This window comes from Scylla paramamosain, chromosome 24 (genome assembly GCF_035594125.1).
Source record: "Scylla paramamosain isolate STU-SP2022 chromosome 24, ASM3559412v1, whole genome shotgun sequence".
In the NCBI taxonomy this organism is placed as follows: domain Eukaryota; kingdom Metazoa; phylum Arthropoda; class Malacostraca; order Decapoda; family Portunidae; genus Scylla; species Scylla paramamosain.
In genome coordinates this window covers 692,501-714,430 of record NC_087174.1, presented here as the reverse complement: position 1 = coordinate 714,430, position 21,930 = coordinate 692,501, and the positions used below count along the sequence as shown (strand labels likewise).

The following is a 21,930-nucleotide window of genomic DNA, read 5'->3' as shown; positions in this document are numbered from 1 at the left end:
AAGTAAGGGATATTTTCACGAGGCGGATTTCAGAGGCTTTACCTGGTAAGGGGACTGCGGCTGAAGGAGGCGGGGTTGTCCTGATCCGAGAAGACTGGAGCGGCCCTCATCATCCCCACTCTGACGCTCACCACAACCACGCTCTTAGGGCGCACAGGGGAGACAGAACAAAGTCACTTCCCTAATAATTTTCAAGCACCGATATACACATTTTGTTGCAGGATATTGGAAATTGGAGTTTAGTTAAATTGCTTCGAGGGTGTATTAATTACTGTAATGCCTGCGTGATGAATAACGTAAATGGTTTAGTAGAAAGGGAACGTGCGCTGTAAAACTCACCAGACCAATCACTTTGCCTAATCTCCGAGCGAGGCAGGTGAGTAAGCACGAGTCCCACCTCCCCAGGACACACCTGTTGAGGGGGGAAGTAAGAGACGTCAGGTACACGTGTTATTGCAACCAGCTCGTGAGGGGCTGGAGTGTAGTGTTCTGCGTCCAGGGACTTGGTGTGTGTTGGGAACAGGGGAATATTTTTGACAGTGCTTGCAGGGGTTCTGGCACCTTACCAACTGATGGTAAATGCTCTCTAGACAATTTGTGTGTGTGTGTGTGTGTGTGTGTGTGTGTTCTTGTGTTATTTCTACTATCCTTTTATGCAAATGTGTGATGTTCCTTTGTTTGAAACGTTCTTTTTATTCTCTATGAAATTAATTATGATCTGCTACTCGTGATATGTGATTTTGCGTCTCCTGAGCATTTTATGTAGCCTCTATAGCAGTCTGGAGGGGCTGTGCGGTGTGGAGAGGATGTGTGGTGGATGGTTGTGTAGTGGAGGGGCTGTGTGGTGGAGGGGCTGTGATGGAAAGGCTGTGTGTGGTGGAGGGGATGTAGTGGAGAGACTGTGTGGTGGAGGGACTGTGTAGTGGAGGCTGTGGTGTGGTGGTGGGGTGGCACAGCACAACATACAAGACTTGCCTCCTGAGAGCAGATGCGTGCATTGCGAGGTCCCATGCCACGCACACGCCCAGGACGGTGAGAGCGTGCTCCTTGCAGCCCACGCCCATGCACGCCCACACTGCCGCCCACCGCAGCCACGCCCCTTCCCTTCCGCTCCCTGCAGCCACCACCGACCTGAAGTGGATGGGATTTCCGTGGTGCTCCAGCTCAAACTAAAGATTAACGATGGGGCGAGTTGGATACACACACACACACACACACACACACACACACACACACACACACACACACACACACACACACACACACACACACACACACACACACACACACACACACACACACACAAAAGGAAAATTGTAAGCCATGTCTGTGAAGCAACTTTTGTTTTTTGTTGTGGTTTTTTTTCGAAAACTTTGGCGGTCGTGTCCGTATTTTATTGGAACAAGCAATTTTTGGTCTCACCTGTGGTAGGCGCAGAAGGAGGCTAGAAACGCCGCGGCCGCCAGCAAATCCGCTCGTCCCACCACACCTGTTACCTGCGGCGGGAGACAGCTGCTGCAGAGGGTTTTGAAGGACGAGTCGTGGGAGGGCGAGGCAGGACAGCGAGGGGGAAGAAAAAGAATCAAGGGGAGAGAGGAAAGGGAACATAGGGGGGGGGGGTGAATGCAGAGATAGGGAGATTATAGCATAGCCTGAGAGAGGAAGTGAGATAACAGGCCGTGATGAACAGTATTTGCCTCCACTAGAAACACATCCACAACATCCACCCCGGGAGCAGAGGAGCACTTAGCCTGCTTCCTCGCGCCCTGTTATCCTTCATCACGCTAAATGGTTAGTGCATTTTTGACGCACCACACGAAATGCAGGCAAGCAACGTGCACTTTAGATCTGATAGGTCTGAAACATTCTATAATTGTTTACTTCCTATCACGGGAGTTACGACTAAAAGCAACCTCCTATCCCAATAAAACATCAAAATGGTTGTAGAATTGTTTTGGAAGTAAAAGGATTTTCTTTAATTCACTTTTGTGTGCATTTTTTTTATCCATCTTCCTCAATTCATCACTCGGTTCTTCCAGTGCTTTCCCACACTTTTTCCTCTGCTTTATGCCACACGTCGTCTTCAACTTCATCTGCGATATTTTCTCTCTCCTTCACACACTTCCCAGCATCCCTTGCACCTCAGTGACCCCTTATATAAAACTCCATCTTCATGTTGCGCTCCCTCGCCTCCTCGCATCCGCTCATTCTCCTTCCACATCCTCAAGTCTTCCGTCCCTCCTCCCCTTCCTCCTGGAAGTTCCATCACACACACGCCCCTTTTTTATATATTTTCTTTCCCTCCTGATCCAATATAACTCCGTTCGTGCGCCGCAGCCCCACAGCCCCTAAGATCAAAGCTCGCCATTTCGGAACTATTAAAAAATCTTTACCACCTTCAAACCAAGAAAACAAAGGAAGAATAAAAAAATTACGATCAAGGTTTACATATACATACACCTCAAATTGCTTCCAGTCCGTAACACCCAGACCGAATTATTATCTTTTGAAGTATTTCCTTTCTCCCGCTTCACACTGTTCACTCACTGGAAATTTGTCAGTCGATGAAAATTGTCGGGGCACACGATTTTGTGTAAATAAAAGCCCCTGTATTGTATTTAATTTCGTTTCGGGACCAGTGGATAGCAAACAAAACCTTAGATGCGAGCGACCCCGCCAGACGAGGACTGGAGTGAGGGACTGGGAGAGAAATACAGTGATTAATTCCCGGTAAAAGAGAGAGAAAGAGCGTGGCATGTAAGGCAAATGTTTTCCAGAGAGAGAGAGAGAGAGAGAGAGAGAGAGAGAGAACTTATTAAAACCCATCAAGATCCAAGGTTGATTGATGTGGATTAATTAAAACGAAGCCCAACGATGCACGAGATGGGAAGATGGATAAAGAATGAGAGGAAAATTTCATTATTATAAAAGTGAGCGAGGTGACGGGGGGAGGTTAAGCTTCAGACAAGAAAGACAATGAAAAGCTTCAAAGACGGCACAAAAACACGCCCTCCATGAATGAATGGAGCTAAGAACTGCCGAGTTATGGTATTGTTCTAGAGAAACTGAAGGCGGTAGAGACTGTAGAGATTGTTAATGGGCTGCGTAGGTGTGACAGGTACGGCGAGGGTTGCTAATAGCTATACCGTAAGAGAGCCAAGGGGTGCCTCAGGCTGCGAGGGGTGAAGGGAAGACGGTATCCAGGAAGTCAGTCATCGCCCACTGCCCGTCATATACTGATGCAGGATGGAGAGGAAGCGTGCGAGAGAACGTAGGAATGGTGGCCGCTTATATAGAGGAAAGGAGTCACAGAGAGAGAGAGAGAGAGAGAGAGAGAGAGAGGGGATAAAATCGAAGAAAGAATACGAGAGGGAAAAAAATAAAACCAGGAAAGGTTTGAAGGAGAAATCACACTGAGGGAAACACTACAGAAAAAAATATTGCTTGTACGTGGAAGACGGAGAGAGAGAGAGAGAGAGAGAGAGAGAGAGAGAGAGAGAGAGAGAGAGAGAGAGAGAGAGAGAGAGAGAGAGAGAGAGATGTATGAATAAGTAGTAAGTCGCTGACAACACCTGTGTAGACGAAAGAAGTGAATGAATACGAGATGCAGCAGAGTGCGTGTGTAAGCAGAAGGTGCATCTGTGAGCAGAAGTGTTGCTCGGGGCTGCAGTCCAATAAAGAGCCTGTCCAGAAAGAAAAGAAATACGTGTGGCACAGCGTGATAAACTAAGGAAACAAACAAGACTCTCCGGGCATTGTATCTTTGAAGGTGGTATTATTAAAGGCAGGAAACATTGGCAGGCATTAAGAGGAGAAAAGGCAGCAAGAAATGTGTTGTGATAGAAAACTGTGAGAGGAGTTTTGACGGGGGACCAAAAGTTTGTTGTTAAGAAACAAAGGGGGAGGAATTGACGGGGCTGCCGTGAAAATGAAGCCAGAAAGATGTATAAATGAATAAATGGAAGAAAATACAAGACCCAAGATAAAACATTAGAAAGAATTTGTTCGGAAAATAAATGTGTCTGGAAAGTTGGTGCTGGACACAGCGTGGGAATGACTGAACTGATTGTGTGGAGGTTTTGGTGCAGAGAAAGTTAGCAGAGAATTGGATATATACTATGTTCTGTAATTTCTTGGTCAGTGAAGTCGTTTCTAAATCTGAGGAAAAGTTATCGGCCGAATTCCATGAAAACAAAGGTTATTTATGTTATTCATTGACGTATTATTGAAAAATATATATTTGCAGAACAATTATTGTGGCGTAGGAAGAGCAGTGCCAAAGGCTTTCCAAGGAGAAAATAAAATACAAATATCGGACGAGATGAAAGACATGCAAGAGAAGTAAATGACGATGTGTAGTGGTTTGTCAGAAAAGCTTACAGTGTGTGAGTGGCAGTGAGTAAAACTACAACGTATCCTGGAGCGAGTGAGTGATGTTCGTTGTTGAGATGAAGACCTCAAGGGTCAAAGAAGACAGAGTCGTCTGCTCTTTCAATACTCTGTGCTGAGTGAATGAAAAATGCGTTCAGATAACTTGTATACCCAGGATTGCATGAGCGAGACCGCACTCGGTGAATTAAAAAGATGAAACTCCTCCAAATCAAGAACAACAGCCGCGGATGCAATTTACGAGGAAAAATTGGAAATGTTACAAGGCACAGGGAGGAGGAAATTTGGCATGCGTTGTTAACTTGGCCCCTGGTTCTTTTGGAAGCTTGTGGCTATTTCTTTGCCCTCGAAGTCACTATTAAATACAGAGTGAATGTGAGACAGGAGGATACGGAGAGTGGAGTTAAAGGAAGAGAAAGGAGAGATCATAAAAGAGGCGGAGGATATATTTCAACTCGTGATTGCGTTGCTGTTGAGGGTCATAGGGACAGCACTCTTCAACTTGCACCCTTGTGTCGGGCAAGCGTGGCGCGGTGCTGTATAGCTAGCGGGGCGCCTAGTGTTAAGGGTCCTTTGCGCCGCCCTGGATCAGCTCATAGGATTACTCCCCCCTAAGCCATGTTTGTGTGTGAACATTCACTGCATCCATTAACATATCGCTACCAAGATCCCGGCGTCTCTCTCTCTCTCTCTCTCTCTCTCTCTCTCTCTCTCTCTCTCTCTCTCTCTCTCTCTCTCTCTCTCTCTCTCTCTCTCTCTCTCTCTCTCTCTCTCTCTCTCTCTCTCTCTCTCTCCACCATAAACACTTTTCCCAGTCTTCTATTTCTCTGAGTATTATCGGCCAGAATACAGTCATTCGTAGGCAGGCGGGCCCCCGCGTTGCCGTCACTACCTACTGCCTCAGTATGGACGGGGTGAGTGGCGAAGGTGAGCCCGCTGAGGAGGACTTGAGCCGGCCTGAGCTGGAGGGCGTGGAGGAGAGTGTGGGCGTACAGGAGCGTCACAGCAGCGTGCAGCACCAGGTTGACGCTGTGATCTGCTGTGCTGCTGTTTCCCCAGAGCATGTGACACAGTCTGGAAGGGAGGGAAGTGAGGCCTGATTAATTGACTGATTGATGGCGCGAGAAGTGAGGGAACACAATGATATAGACACTGATGAGCTGATGATTAGATGTGCCAGCAGAGATCAGCGGAGCGAAAGCAAGGTGATATTAACCTGATGACCAATACAAGTCGATAGTTCAGGTGAGTAATTATCCCATGAATAGTTATTACCTGGAGTATAACTGTGATGAAAAGCGATAATTCATTCTGCATTAGTTGCTCAGTAATTTTATTTGGCTATAATGTTTTGATAATGCCTATAACTTCATTAATATATCATGATGAATCAGAGCCACGGAACTAAATACCACAAACCAATGAATAATGGGCGCGGCCTCCAATCAACAATGCGCACTACATGATAGGCGAGCGTCCGGCCTTTCGAGAGAGAGAGAGAGAGAGAGAGAGAGAGAGAGAGAGAGAGAGAGAGAGAGAGAGAGAGAGAGACGAAAACAAAACAGAAGAGACTGTTCTGTTCTGTTGTGTTCCGTTCAAAATATGGAAAACAAAATAGACGAGCTATCGCTGTTTTGAAAGAGAGAGAGAGAGAGAGAGAGAGAGAGAGAGAGAGAGAGAGAGAGAGAGAGAGAGAGAGAGAGAGAGAGAGAGCGCTGGACTTTCATCGTGCAAACACAGTAAGCTTCTGTGCCGAGGAGTTTGTTCACTTTGCCACATTTGCCTCTCGCCTCTGTGCGTTTGTACAATTACGCCGCTCTACGTATCATGCGAGTTTATTTTTCTCATTTTTACTCGCTCTGTAAATACGAAGTTCAGTTGCCGGCAGTCCGGATTGCTTTAGAACTGCTGTCGTGCATGTTTTATTTATTTATAACTATATTTTTATTTTTCGTGTGCGTGGCGTCTGCTGGAACAAAACACGCTGGTGGCAGAGTGCAAGAGTCAGGATTAATAAGGAATTATACGTGTTTCGCTGCAAAGTTGCATTATTTACGGTGTGTAAATCTCTACAAAGGAATGGTTAAGCGGTAGTACTTGTTTTATAATACATATGAAATGCAGATACCCAGTAATTATACGTGTAGGTAGGAATTATATATCTCATGTAATTAAGAATGCCTCCCAGCGCGTGCTAACGAAGTGCATCCACCTCTTGCGTTTTAATCTTTTCTTTTTTTACGAAGAGGACACTCTTTAATAGCTACCAAATTTAGGAAAAAAAAAAATGTCATGAAAAACAAATACCAATTTCATCGTTCTGTACTGGTATTAGTCTATTTTGTATCTGTTTATTTATTTAGCTTTGTTAGTGTTTGTATCGCACACGGTGCTTACCGTGGCACGGTCAACACTGGCAAGGAATCGGGGCCTAAGCGTTTGGCTGGCGTGTTACTCAAGTACTGCTCATCACAGAGAGAATTGCTCCTGGACCATCTTGACCGTCGCATGCCTCGCTGGCGGCACGGGAGAGAGGACAATGGTGGCATCTTGAAAGGGGATTACGGTCGACAACATTTAGTGTAAGAGTATAGAAAGAGTGTGTCGATCATGGTACAAACATGGCGACACACACACACACACACACACACACACACACACACACACACACACACACACACACACACACACACACACACACACACACACACACACACACACACACACACACACACACACACACACACACTTTCATTTCATTCATAATGAGCAACAGCATTTGAAAACATCGAATTTAACGAATGAAAAAAAAAGAAATTCACTTGATGAGAGGAATGCAGACTAATATAGCTCTGTGAAACGCCTCAAAACTATTCCAGCACAAAAAGGCGCACTAAAGGAGAAGCTTCAAACAGGTAAAGCCACTCGGACGTAAAACGTAAATCACGAACATTTTTTCATATTTTTAAAGTGGAGCAATTAACTTTTTGGGACTTGCTTTGGTATGATTTAAAAAAGAGAGACTCAGTTTTATGCTATTCCTTAAAGTTGCGTGACGTATTAAATGATTTTAAAAGCGTCGATAAAAGTTAGCGGTAATAAAACTAATTTTGAAGTCGCACCTTTCAAACGCAGAAGATCCAATATTGAAGCATGGAATAATAAAAAGGGTCGCGGAATGATACTGCTATACTACTACTACTACTACTACTACTACTACTACTACTACTACTACTACTACTACTACTACTACTACTACTACTACTACTACTACTACTACAACTATTACTACTACTACTACTACTACTACTACTACAAACAACAACAACAACAAATATACTACTACTACTACTACTACTACTACTACTACTACTATCAACAACAACAATAACAATAACATCTACTACTACTACTACTACTACTACTACTACCCCTGAAACTGATAATAGTTATAAGGTACGTTTTCATTTCACATATAGCATAAGTAAGACACACAAGGAAACATTTTTTGGGCGGTTTGTTGTCTTAGCTAAGCTTGTGTAGGCGTTGACGTATTTCATTCTGTTATTAATTTTTCCTTTTTCTTTCAACCAAAACGTAACAGCGCGGAGTATGAGGGTCTGATTAAAGGAGTGCGTGTGGAGTACAGTGGCGCTCGTGAGTGTTGTTAGAAATGTGCGTGTTTTGTTGACAGGCCAGGTGATGGACTCATGGCTCATCCCCGCTGATCGATAAGCTGATAGATTTATTTCACTCTATTTTTTTGTAGCCGGACCAGCGTAAAGGCATTTATCGTAAGCCTGGTGAAGCCTGTGCACCCGTTCACTCCTATATCCCGTCAATACCTTCACTTATTTGCCTTCATTCCATCACTCTCCATCAAGTTTTATTGCTCCATCGCCCTCTCATCCACCATAATTTTATCATTCTCCATTTTTATAACTTTTCACCCCTCCCCCGACCTGAGGCTGGGATAGGAACCTTTTCTTTTTTCTCCTCTTCGTATCTTCCTTCACCCAGCTAAGTCATCATCTCACCCACTCACTTCACTCACATTTTTACTCCTTTTATTTACCATAGCTTCAGCACATTTCTCTTGTATCCCTCCCTTTCTCCTCCCTACTCATACTCGCGCCTCCCGAAACCCGCGCCTCAGTGGCCAGAGGGAAGAGGGAAAAATGCGACGACTGAGAGAGTTCGCCTTTAAAGGAGTATTTGTGGGCAGGTAGTGGCAGCGCCCCCTTAGGGAACTCCCCTCCTCACCTCCCCTGCAGCTCCCGTCCCTCCATCGCCCTCTGCCAGTCCCTCTTGACCCCCTTACCCCTGCTCTCTCTCTCTCTCTCTCTCTCTCTCTCTCTCTCTCTCTCTCTCTCTCTCTCTCTCTCTCTCTCTCTCTCTCTCTCTCTCTCTCTCTCTCTCTCTCTCAAACGCTTTTCCTTTCTCCTTTCCGCCCCAAAAAGAAATTAAGGAAGAATAATGGAGAGCTTTAAAAAATGTGAGAGATAATACTGCAGCTGTTGGGCTTTTGTATTTTCTCTCTCTCTCCCTTGCTTTTTTTTTTCTTAAGGTTTTCGTTAATTAGCAGCTCAAAATAATGCCGTCGGTGTGTCAATGAATATTAGGTGAGGGAGGGACATGAGAGCAAGAGAGCGAGAGAGAGAGGGAGAGAGTCTGGTTGACCGAGAACTAAAAAGGTGAAATTTGTTATTCCTCGCCAGCCTCCTCGGACAGCTTCGCACGCGCCCGGCAGATCCCCTTCCCGGCACACACTTACACAATAAAGGAAAAGCGTCGACGGGCAAATTAAAACCAACAGTAATGCCACCATCGGAATTTTGCCGATGAAACGCTTAACTGGAAACCTAAAAAAAAAAGAAAAAAGAGAGAGAGAAAGAAGAGTGAGTGTGTAGTTGATTTGTTTATACGTTTATTTAGTTATTTTGTTCAAGTATTTATTGTCCATCTACCGCAAAATTTGTACAGGTATTTATTTTTCTGTACATTTCTGTCGGTTTGTTGATTTGTTAGTAGATGTGTGTATGTGTGTGTGTGTGTGTGTGTGTGTGTGTGTGTGTGTGTGTGTGTGTGTGTGTGTGTGTGTGTGTGTGTGTGTGTGTGTGTGTGTGTGTGTGTGTGTTTAGGTTTTCTCGGTCTGTGTCTGTCTGTCTGTGTATCTGTCCGTCCGTCCGTCTCTCTCTCTCTCTCTCTCTCTCTCTCTCTCTCTCTCTCTCTCTCTCTCTCTCTCTCTCTCTCTCTCTCTCTCTCTCTCTCTCTCTCTCATTAAGGATATTTCCCGGTAGGAGGTGTAGTAAGTCCTTTGGCGGGTGACGCGTGAGTGGCGGCGGTGGCGGCAGGAAAGGTTTCCACCAACTGGACACCGATGAAAAGCCGAGCTCTGGCTGCCGCTCGCTCTCCACTACGAACAATGCGGCACTCGCTCCAATTAGGGCCTCCCGAACGTGCCATAGGCTATATAGGAACCCGTTATTTGGTGCGGATGGATGTCTTTATTCAAAATTCTTCGGTTCTATATTTTTCTTTTTACTGAAGTGTTACGATGAATTCTTCGGCGTGGTGGAGAAGTAAGGAGCTGATGGTGTTCATTGAGGGTTTCCGTTTGATATATGTATTTTTTCCGATACATTGATTGGTTTTATATCATTCTTTTGTACCTTGGATGAATAATGTACAAATGCTTAGTCCTTTTGAGTTTTGACAGTGCTTTAAATCAAACAGTGAATCATTCAATCAATTATTTGTCCTTTTGAGGCTGTGGAGTACGATTCTCTTGCCACCTGAGGCACAGATAGCGTGCGTCGTGCAGTTTGCCAGAGTTACTTTGTGTAATTGTTATTCCAAACAGTCATCTCGCGACCAAAGTCAATACGAATACATGGTTGGCTGAAACAGTTGCATAGGTGTCTGTCTGGATGTCTGTTCACCATCCTTCCTCTTCAGGCTTCGAGTCCACGCTAGATTGAGCCGCCACATCAGCAGCCAGCGACGCTAACCACTTCACCGCCGCGACTCACAATGGAGGCAAAGGAATTACGGAAAGCCACGCGGCATGTTTAAAGGGAAGGGGACTCAGGGCGAGACTTGGGTTTTGTAGAAATAATCTTTACATACCGGACTTTGCACGTATTAAAGACCTCTCTCTCTCTCTCTCTCTCTCTCTCTCTCTCTCTCTCTCTCTCTCTCTCTCTCTCTCTCTCTCTCTCTCCTCTCTCTCTCTCTCCCTCCTCTCTCTCTCTCAAACGTTTGTTGAAATATTTTATGGTTTACTTCATTTTAAGTTTAATTTTCTGGCTCTGAATAATAAAAGGTGTGTACATAGTGTGTGTGTGTGTGTGTGTGTGTGTATGAGAGAGAGAGAGAGAGAGAGAGAGAGAGAGAGAGAGAGAGAGAGAGAGAGAGAGAGAGAGAGTACGCGCGCGCATGTGGGTGCTTATTCATAATGGCCTTTTCAGAGTTTGTACTGAGTTATATGTGCCTGCGTGGCATTCCTCGCACAGCACATTCTGTGGCATACAATGAACCTTCCAGCCGCTTGTACACCAGTGCATGGAAATACTCGTAAAAGAACAGCAAGAGCATGCGGAGGAAGACAGTGCTATTGTTCTTATAATCCAGTGGAGGGGAAAGGCGGCGGAGAATCCTTATCGGGAGCGGAGTGAAGTACAAGTGTCGTGTACTGAACATAGAGTATGGCCGGGATGGTTGTGTGCCACTGAAGCATTGAAGCGCGTGTATATTTGCTGCATTCACAGTTATTCTGTTATTGAGTCAATCCCTTTATTGTTTCCATTCAGTAAGAAATAAAGTGATAAATAATACAACAATTCTTGAACAGAAATGGAAATGAAATTACGACCACTCGTTAGCCAGGGAGTGTGCTGACCGCCCCCCACCCCCTTCCCTCCCAAGCCCGCCATCCCTGCACATCGCCGCCGCCGTTGCCGCTTCGTACTAACGCGTATTCGTAAATTTTCCTCTAAATTATTGGGAGAAGGTGAAGACTTCCATAACGTCTCGCATCCATCAGACTAATGGTGACTGTCGCAAGTCAAATCCACCTCACTCCGCTCTCTCCCGCCTGGCCTCGCCTCACCTCGGCCCGCCGCCCCCCGCCCCGCCCCGTCTTCCCCCTGCCTTCCCCGCTGCACCCAGCCATCGTCTGTTTCCCTGCTCCAGTAAGACCCTCTCCCTCTCCCCTCCCCATCTTTCCCCACTCTGCTTCAACAAACCCCGTCCCCCCACACACACCCAAGCCCCGTGGTGCCCCAGCCAGCCCCGCCACGCCACGCCTCGCCCCGCCCCGCCGCTTCTCGCCACACTGCCGCCCCGGTGTCACTTTCCTGTTGAATTACTCCCCTTCTCCTCCACTCTACCTCCCCCTCCCCTCCACCCACTGGGGGAGAGGAATTCATTTACTTTGGCTGGAAGACATACTTTTTAAAATTATAATAGGCAGTGGGGAAAGACGAGCTGAAAGGACAGAAATATTTCAACAAAAGACAATCAGAATTCTATATTTATCAAATGGTTAAGCATATTTAACTTAACTGGGGAAACTACAAGTCACTGCAGTGTTTGCTGAAAGAGAAGCACCTGGTATGCATGAAATGAAAAATTACTGATTCGGTATTTCAGTGTATGCAGTTGTTCTACACGAGGCCCAGTGCAATGAATGCTTCCTCGCAAAATATACAATAATTCAAGGAGAATGTTGTACAAAAATGGATACTGTATGAATGAATGAATCTGAAAGCGGTTCTGAATCAAAAGTGAACTAATGAAGTATTCGATTCGTTCTAATGCTTTGCACCGAAACAACACCACTCACTTTTACAGACACAAACGTGTCTACATCGCTCACATTGAGGTAATCGGCTTGGGTCTGTAAAATGTGCAAACTTTGCTCTTGTGAGACGGCGCTTAAGCGATTTTTTTACTCTTGAGTTTTGTAAGAATATACAGCGTGAAACAGAGCGAGCCCTCCTCCTTGCCCTTTTTCCTGCTGTCAGCTTGTTTCGGTGTTTGTGGCAGCTTTGTATTGCTGATGACTGCTACTACTACTACTACTACCACCACCACTACTACTACTACTACTACTACTACTACGACTACTACTACTACTACTACTTTTTCAGCATGAATATTATATCGAGAGACCTGCAACATAACTCGCTTTGCACAGGAATACCGGGTATGCATGAGCTGGCAGGTATTCCGCGCCATACGATAGCTAGGAAACGCAGAGTGACGTGAACTGGCTTGAAAATTATAGACAGTTGTGTGAGCAGATCAAAGACTTCGGTCACACAGAGGCTGGAGGCAATGATATCTCGCCCTTGTGTGGTGAGCGGTGGTGGTGATGCAAAGTGCGGTGATGGCCAGTTTGTTGAATGGTGCGAAGGCTTTCATACAAATTTGCAGGTATGTCACACAGGGAGGTGTCGAATTTTTAGTGCATTCCCTCGTTGACAAACTGATGTGATTGTTCTGTGGTGTCAAAAGGCTGCACATATTGTATGCTTCCGCTTGTTTGTTTAAGTATAATACTGTATATACGTGTGGCCATGAATGTTCATAGACAGTTATTTATGGTTGTTGTATCATCTAAGTTGTCTTTACCTGAGGGTTTTTATAATGAATGTATACCACAGACGCAGGTGTACTTATGGTTTTATGTCGTTTATCTTTCAGGAGTTTGTGATGCAGTAAAAAATCAGGGTTGATTTAAAATCTATATGAATAAAAAAAAAAAAAAGACGAGTTTAAATGTTTCAAGTCATGATCTTTCCAATTTTGCATCCAGTTTGTATATCTGTTATTGATTGATTGACTGATTGGCTGATTGATTCGTTCATTCATTCATTCATTCATACACGCAGTTGTTCATACGTTTATTTGCCTATGTTAAAATGTTAGCTGTATATATTATCATGCTTTTAAATTGTTGGAAAATTAAATAGAAAAAAAAATCACGTGAATAAAGGCCCGGCAGTGACATTCTCAAAAAAGGAAGCGAAAGGAAATTTCGAAATCAATTTCCAAAAGTTTGGATGTGTTCCGATACTTCGCTGCTGAAAGAGTGCACGGCGCCTGGGCAAAGAGGCGGAAGGCTGACTCTCCGGGAGTTTTGTTTGCTTTCAGGAAGAGCGTAGGAAGGACCGCACGTGTCAGCGAGTTCATGGGGAGATGTTGAAGTAGCAGCAGCAGCAGCAGCAGCAGCAGTAGTAATAGTAGCTGCAGCAGCAGCAGTATTATTATTATTATTATTAGTAGTAGTAGTAGTAGTAGTAGCAGTAGTAGTAGTAGTAGTGGTGGTGGTGGTGGTGGTGGTGGTAGTAGTAGTGGTGGTAGCGGCAACAGTACTAGTAGTAATAGTAATTATAATCGTAGTAGTAGTAGTAGTAGTAGTAGTAGTAGTAGTAGTAATGATAGAAGTAGAACAAGACCGTAAGATAAAATTCATATATACGTAGGTGTCTAAAAAATATTAGTTAATTACTAGCGTGCTGTTATATTACTTTTCTTTGGTCGTTCTCACAAGTTTTCGCTCATTCGGAAAATTGGTGTCAGACTGTCGTGTTGCCTTTCATTACTGCATTTCATTTTCATATCATAAGGTCATTTTTCATGCCACATTTTCCAGATAATTCATGCTTGTTTTTTATCCCGGAGTAAAGCTTTTCCTTGAATGCTGAGTGTCTTGTTCTTTTCCAGGAATACGAAGGTACAAGCAATCCCGCTGTTTTCTACACTTATTACTTGTCCATTTGCATATTACACGCGTACGGACACATTTTATTTATTGTGTGTGCGTGGCGGTGAGATCAAATAGGAATACGTGACGTTGGTTTTGTTCAGAGCTGGGCACCGTGTCTTCCCTCGTGGATTAGTCAATAACGTGGTGGCTCGTGAAGATGGGAGGCACTGGTGTGCTCATAAGCTGCCTGCCTTGTGGCGAGGGATTTGTGGCCACCCCACGTCTCAAGAACAACCAGGTGGAAGTGATATCAAGTCCACGCGCGACTTTGGTGTGTGTGTGTGTGTGTGTGTGTGTGTGTGTGTGTGTGTGTGTGTGTGTTCTGCTTTATTTTTTTCTCCTTCGTTGTTTTTCATCCGACTCACGTCACATTAATTACTGATTCTCCTTAGTTAAGGTTTCACTGGCAGTTTACCCTTCAAGAAAATGTTCACCTCTAAATGCTCCGGGCATATAAATCTGATCACGTCTGTTCAGTTTCATATTCGCATCAAGCTGCGTCAGGATTAGCGTGTCGGCCCCTCCTTTCTGCCTCGCTCCAGCGGATGATGCAAAAATTGCCTTGCAAATTAAACACCCAAGACTACTAATTTGCCAGCAAACATTGATAAATTGTTGTATATATATATATATATATATATATATATATATATATATATATATATATATATATATATATATATATATATATATATATATATATATATATATATATATATATATATATATATATATATATATATATATTCATTACACAAACACACACACACACACACACACACACACACACACACACACACACACACACACACACACACACACACACACACACACACACACACACACACACACACAGTACCTACATAAAGGTCAGGTCGTTCTAAGTAATTTCATCTCGCTGGAGAAGCGGAACCTGGCAGGGGATGATGTAGTACTTTATTGATGGAAGCTTGAAGAGAGAGAGAGAGAGAGAGAGAGAGAGAGAGAGAGAGAGAGAGAGAGAGAGAGAGAGAGAGAGAGAGAGAGAGATGTAAAAAAAAAAAATAAATACCTAAGTATCGTCTTTCTGCGAGTTATAGGCTCCAGGAGTGTGAGGCCTTGCTATGCCCTGGGAGCCTCGTCCTTGGCCTCATCGAACCAGTGACAGGTGATGGCTCAGCCCCGGGAGAACACTGCAGCGTGGCGGGTCTCGAGGGCGTCTTGTGGCGTGTTGATCCTCGAGTCTCGTGAGAGTCTCCTTGTGTCGAGGCGCTGCGGGCGGTATGGAGCCTCTTGTCTCTTGTATTATTCACGTGACCCGTAAAATTCACATAAAGGAGAATGGTGGAAGTCACGTCCGGTTTATTGAAGTTTATAGAGTAGCAGTTCTCTTCCCTTTATTGTCCTCCCCTTGCATTGTCCTTCTCGTAAATTTTCCCTTTCCGTATATTGTCCATTTCTCTTTTGTTTCACCACTTTTTTCTGTTATTGTTCCGTCCCATTTTTTATTGTTAACTTTTCTCAATTTTTATCCTTCCCCCTTTCTCTCTCTCTCTCTCTCTCTCTCTCTCTCTCTCTCTCTCTCTCTCTCTCCTCTCTCTCTCTCTCTCTCTCTCTGCATTTCTTTTACGAGTGCCTTTTGTTTCCCTCAACGACTCCCGCGAGGCGCTGGTCAAGTCAGAACTAACCAGCGACGAGTTACTTTCCGATTTTACTTATTTTCTTTACTTCAAACCTCACAAACGTTGTATACCACTGTTCTGGAAGATTAAAAATTCATTCACGACGCTGATTACATTCTCTTTCCAAGGAATCTGTTTATCCCCGTTAATTTTTACGATGTCTTTTAGTGTTTCATTTTACGAGTAAACATTTAACGTTGGTCGCTTCCTCTGCTAATTCCGTTTACCTGTATTATCGAGGGAGTGGCTTTATTTTTGGCGCGGCCTCCCTCAGCTGTGTATTCCGAGACTGGGAGCGAATTTACGAGCTCAGTATCCCGATTTTATGTTTCTTATTTGCCTGCTAAAGAATGCAAACTACTAAAGGAAACATATTTTATTAAAAGAGGGATGTTTTAGGAAATGACGGAAAATGCATGTGGATGTATACATGCGGAAGTGATCAGTCAGCGATGAACGCGGTGTACGCAGTGGTAATCCTGCTGTTAGGTCCAGCTGGTATCGTTGGCCTTGAAATGTTAATGCCTTCGACACACTGTGACTTAATGCGTGTAATTGAAGGGTAGCAGACTTTCGTAACCTGACAGCCAATCAGCTCGTGCATCACAAAATGGTGCTAGATTACCGCCGGCGGTGTCAAGGGAATAGAACACAAGGGTGATGGGCAGGAAGAAAAGAGTTGTGGGCGTGGGTGGGGCGTGGGGCGCAGGCACGCAGGTGGCCACACTAATTCGTGGGATGAGGTTGTCTGTATTCATGACAAGACACTGGCTGTGAAGTGAGGAGAAAAGGTGAAGATATGTGCAGAAAATAGTTTGGTTTTCATTTATGCTGTTCATTGTCACTCGGGTTGAAGTCATTCGTAATCTTGTCTGATTCCTGATTCTATATAACACTTCTTAGTACTTATCATCACAAGCCTTTGTAATTTCTTTTTTCATATATATATATATATATATATATATATATATATATATATATATATATATATATATATATATATATATATATATATATATATATATATATATATATGATGTTTTTTGTATTTACATCACTAGCTTCCTAATTGGCGTTGACATGATGGGCAGGAGCCTCGATGCATAACAGCTGCTCTCCAGTCATCATAATTTTGTAATTAATTCTAAAATTATTCATGTGTTTGGCAGAGATAAAAAGGTATGACAGCATTGACTTTATAAATGATCTTGTAAAAAAGCGTATGTAATATTCACGATAAGCATTTAATTAATTTTGTATACGAGTATATATAATGTTCTGATAAGGTTATCATGCATGTTTTGTGTGAAAACACAAATAGAAATCATTACTACGAATGTATCAACAAAGTTGCGCGTTTAGGAATGGACTGTGGTTGAATTTTTATGTTGGCGTCAAAATTATCAGTTTTATTATTCAAAGTGTTGTGTGTGTTTTTTTTTTTTCTTTTCTTTCCACAGTGTAGGACAAAGTGTCTGCTGCTGTGCAATGGAGTAAATTCCCTCAGCGCCACTTTCCAGTGCATTGCTTACGAAAATTCGGATCCACACGCGTAATTTTAAATGAAAAGTTTAGTCGGGACTGTTGTACGTGAGTGAGATACTGTGTCTGTTATCATGCCAGTTATGTGTTTCTGGAATGACAACACAAATATGTGCTCTTAGCTGTCCAAAGGGCTGCAGGGATTGGCAAGGTGTGCATGAACGTGTCAAGGCGTGACAAGGCGTGATGTGTGTAGGTGTGTGCAGCAGTGTGTGGCGCCTGTGTTTCAAATCAGAGTTGATAATTTAATGTTTCCTTTATAAAACCTTGGTGAGGAATGGGCGAGGCAAGGCGGAGGCACCTGGTGCGGCGGCGGCGGCCAGGAGTAAGTAAGGCCTTGCTTGTGCCGCGCCACCTGTGACTGTTCACAGCCACCTACCTATTCAGCCACACACACACACACACACACACACACACACACACACACACACACATCCTCCCTCATTCATGCATATTCAGTAGGGCTTTTACCTGTAGCGGCCGGTTACTGCCGAGCATCAAGAAGTGGAACAAACACGTAAACAGGCATGCAGGTAGACTGGCCGGAAGACGCAGATTCACTCACACACACATAGAGACTCGGGTGGAAACAAAGAGACTGAGCGCGAGGCACACGACGCTCACAGGAAAAGAAAATGTAGTGTGTAAGCTCGAGAAAATCTATCTTTACTACCCTCGTGAAGGGCGTGCGGGGACGGCGTGTCGGTGGCATTACTCCACAGGTTTGAAATGCTTTACATGTACACCTGTCTTGACTTGTGGAGTGTGTACGGGGAAACTGCATGAATTATTTCGTGAGGCAAAGGAAGCTTGGATAAAGCTCCTGTAAAAGCATCCCACATTAATATACATGTAAGTATGCTGGTGTATGTATATATAAGTTATTTCAAAAGGGATTAATACTCATGTAACTTTCTCAATATGACCAGAATATCACATTTCAAGAAGCACCGTTCAGTTCCATCCTACCATTACTTTCTTCATCGACAATAAATTGAGATCTGTTAGCAGTAATCCCTCGTGGGAGTTGAAGCTTCAGCTGAGGACGGAAGGTTAGAAGCGGGAAAGCCTCTACCGCGGGGAGTGTAGTAACAGCATGAAGCGAACTCTGAGGGGTGACAACGACGCCAAGGATAGGAGAGAACATGAAGAAAAAAAAAAAAAAAAGGCGTTTGGAGCCACGTGAAACAAATGCATTAGACAAGAAGGAAGAGGAGGAATAGAAGTAAAAGGAGGAGAAGGAGGATGAGAAGGAGAAGAAGGAAGAGAAATAGGTTGAAATGAAATTATAGTATTCTTGTTAGGAAAAGAAAAGTGGAAGTAGAAGAAAATGATGAAAATATTAGTACCAAGAGAAGAAAGAAGAGAAGAGGGAAGAAGAAGAACATGGGAAGCTTAGCACTGGGAGAGAAAGGTGAAGGAATAATGAAGACAAGCACGAAAAACACACACAAAAACAGCAAATGAACAACAGAAACAGAAAAAAAGGAAGATGCTTTAAACGGTGAAAAGGAAACTAGAATAAGAAAAGGAAGAAAGAAAATGGCTGAAAAGAGAAAGAAAAGTAAAAGGAGATTGAAAAGGAGGAAGAAGAGGCACTAGCACCACCAGCGGCGTTTCCTGTCTATCTCCATTTGACTGTCAATTTACTCCCAGTCACTCCAATTGAGACCAGCTCCTCCTCCTCCTCCTCCTCCTCCTCCATCTAAGTAAAGTCTCTCTCTCTCTCTCTCTCTCTCTCTCTCTCTCTCTCTCTCTCTCTCTCTCTCTCTCTCTCTCTCTCTCTCTCTCTCTCTCTCTCTCTCTCTCTCTCTCTCTCTCTCTCTCTCTCTCTCTCTCCCTGTGCGTGTTTGTTTGTGTGTAAAATATAAATACAGGAAAAATTACACACACACACACACACACTTACACACACACACACACACACACACACACACACTTACACACACACACACACAGGGAGAGTTACTTAATGAGGCGTTTCTAATGACTCGTGAGGTGTGTGTGTGTGTGTGTGTGTGTGTGTGTGTGTGTGTGTGTGTGTGTGTGTGTGTTTACGACGAAGATAAAGAAAACCGTGAAAACCTACGAAATATGTTTCTACAAATGTAAGATTAATTTTTCTCCCCGTACCCTTCAGCTAGACTCTCTCTCTCTCTCTCTCTCTCTCTCTCTCTCTCTCTCTCTCTCTCTCTCTCTCTCTCTCTCTCTCTCTCTCTCTCTCTCTCTCTCTCTCTCTCTCTCTCTCTCTCCTTGCTCCTCCACATCGTCCTCTGAGAGACTGAACTAATAATTCATCTCCTTCACTTTCAACATTGGACGAAACATATTTACCTCTATCCTGTAAGAGACGCGCTGGAACGAAAACAGGCACGTGTAGATTGGTTGCCGTTGTACGAGTAATTTACAGTTTTGTCGCCGTAAGTACGTGCAGAGAACGCCTGCTCCCCCCTTCCCCCTGCCTTGTAATATTATTCTTTCTCTGGGTGTAGTTGGGTGGGGAACAGTCTCTTGATTTGTAAATGAGATGAAGTTTGGATGTTGGAGCGGGGGTCCCTTTTCATGGTGCGTGCATTAGTGACGTGATACCAGGGAGAGAGGGAATGTGGAGCGGGGAGAAAGGACGGAGACGAAAAAAAAACGTGGGAAGCGGAGGAAGAGAAAGAGGAGGCTGAAAAAAAAATAAAATAGAATAAGGAAAAGAGCAAGGATGAAGGCCTTGGTGAGGGAGGAAGGTGATGGTCTTTCAGGGAATCGAGGCTCGCGTTTCTTTGTTGTTTTCTTTGTCCCTTGATGATTGTGAGCCTCCGCCACGCGCTGCTCGGTGTCCGTCTGATGAGCTCCGCGCTGCTGAACATGATTGTTACTCCAGGAGGGGATATCTAGAGTTCACTTGCCGGCGTCCCCTCCCCTCTCTCTCTCTCTCTCTCTCTCTCTCTCTCTCACTGGAAAATAACGTTGGTGCTGAATCTGTCTCATTTTGATCCATTAAGGCTTCAGAAACGCGCTTTACTCCTCCACTAAAAAGGTCTCTCACCAGAACCTGTTACGAACCACTCCGCTCCTCGATTCCCGTCCGGAACTCAACTGATGTGGCGGCGGCGGAGGCTCGACTCTTCATGTATTCAGCAGGGAACACTCGCTCTCCTTCCCGACACGGGCGCGGCTGTACAAGGCCGGATCTTATTTAGTTATTCTCACGAAAGTTTGCAAAAACGGAACTGAATTTCCCGGCCAATTTTTCTCTTTTGAAGGTGTGAGTGTGTGGCTTAAAGTGGCGCTGAGTGGGCTGAAGTGGCGAGTGAGTGTGGAGTGGAGAGGGCTGATGGGGCGAGAGGCTGGGGTGGGAGGGGTTCAGGAGAGACATAGTTGTATACGTGAACGACTGTTAAGAGTAGGTGGAAAATAAGTGAGACCTCAGGACACTTATGTGAGTGAGTGGTCGTAGAATTGTTGCAAGCCCAGCAAACGTGTGTGTTGGAGTGGACGTCGGGCGAGGCAAGTGTTGTGGGTGTAGCAGTGAGACGTGTTTGTGAGAGGGTGTGGGATCCTGGCGGGAGGATGGAGTGACCTGCGTTCTAAAAAGGTCCTGAAACACATTTTAGGCCCGTGGCTGGTGAGGAATTTTGATGGGCGGCCGCGGGTGGTTTTGTGGCCGCGGGGCAGGGGTGTCCCACGTCTCCACCAAAAGTGGAGAATGTAAACAGAAGTTGCGGAAATGAAAGAAGCAACTCTGTATTTTGTTATTCTTGCATAAATGTAAAAAAAATATATATATAGTGAAAATAAAGTGCGTTTGACTGTGCGTTTGGAAGATTTATTACTTATCAATCAAGTAAAGTGAATATTCCCTTTGGCATGTAGGCGCGATATGTCACCTTCCTTGGCACTGGCCTGTGTCTTGCGTCGTCCAAGTTAGTACATACATTTACTTTTTTTTTAGGTTCCCCTAATAGTTTCCTTATTAACTTCCGGTGAAGAGAGAAGTTAGCTATGAGATACTTTGTGCATTCTGGCCAGGATTCGAGGAGCTGGCTGGTAAGCAGCTAACAATGGTCACCACATGTTGTCTGTCATTGATTAAGGAAAGAAAGAGCATATTAACAATGGTAGAAAGAGAGAGGGACCTACCTGAAAGAGAGGATGGTGAGCGGCCTGTAGGACTTGTGAGAGGCGGGGTCTTTCATTGGTTTCCCCCAGAAATCGTTGAGAAATAGTTGCCACAGCGGCCTTGTACCCTGCACGTCGGGATTCCTGAGGACGGCGCTGAGGTCGTCGTGCACGTACTCCCCCGTCAGGCCGTTCACATACACTGACACGGACGCCACTGCCAGCAGGAAGTATAGCTGGGTGGGGGTCGGGGAGCTCAAGATCTTGTGCCATGACGGACTTCCAAAGTTTCTTCCGGAGTGATGAGGCTTATTGGTGGTGCCAGAACACACACTGCCGCCACTTCCACTACTACCACTACCACCACCACCACTACTACCACTACCACTACAGCCTCCGGCCCGTCTGGTCCTTGGTCTAGCCGTGGGTGACCATTGCTTACCCATCACCACA

General features: G+C 44.6%; 1 protein-coding gene across 4 annotated transcripts in view; it reads right to left on the bottom strand.

The window, feature by feature from the left end:
- LOC135112549 (protein O-mannosyl-transferase TMTC1-like) overlaps positions 1 to 21,930 on the bottom strand; it is a 36,655-nt gene that overhangs the window by 10,919 nt on the left and 3,806 nt on the right. For all 4 annotated transcript variants that reach the window (XM_064026998.1, XM_064027001.1, XM_064026999.1 and 1 more), the window contains 6 exons: positions 21,499 to 21,930; positions 5,286 to 5,463; positions 1,423 to 1,496; positions 976 to 1,131; positions 340 to 412; positions 43 to 143 (listed from right to left, as the gene is read on the bottom strand). The exon at positions 21,499 to 21,930 is cut by the window's right edge. In XM_064026998.1, coding sequence (XP_063883068.1) covers positions 43 to 143; positions 340 to 412; positions 976 to 1,131; positions 1,423 to 1,496; positions 5,286 to 5,463; positions 21,499 to 21,930 — 1,014 coding nt within the window. The remainder of the gene's footprint in view (positions 1 to 42; positions 144 to 339; positions 413 to 975; positions 1,132 to 1,422; positions 1,497 to 5,285; positions 5,464 to 21,498) is intronic.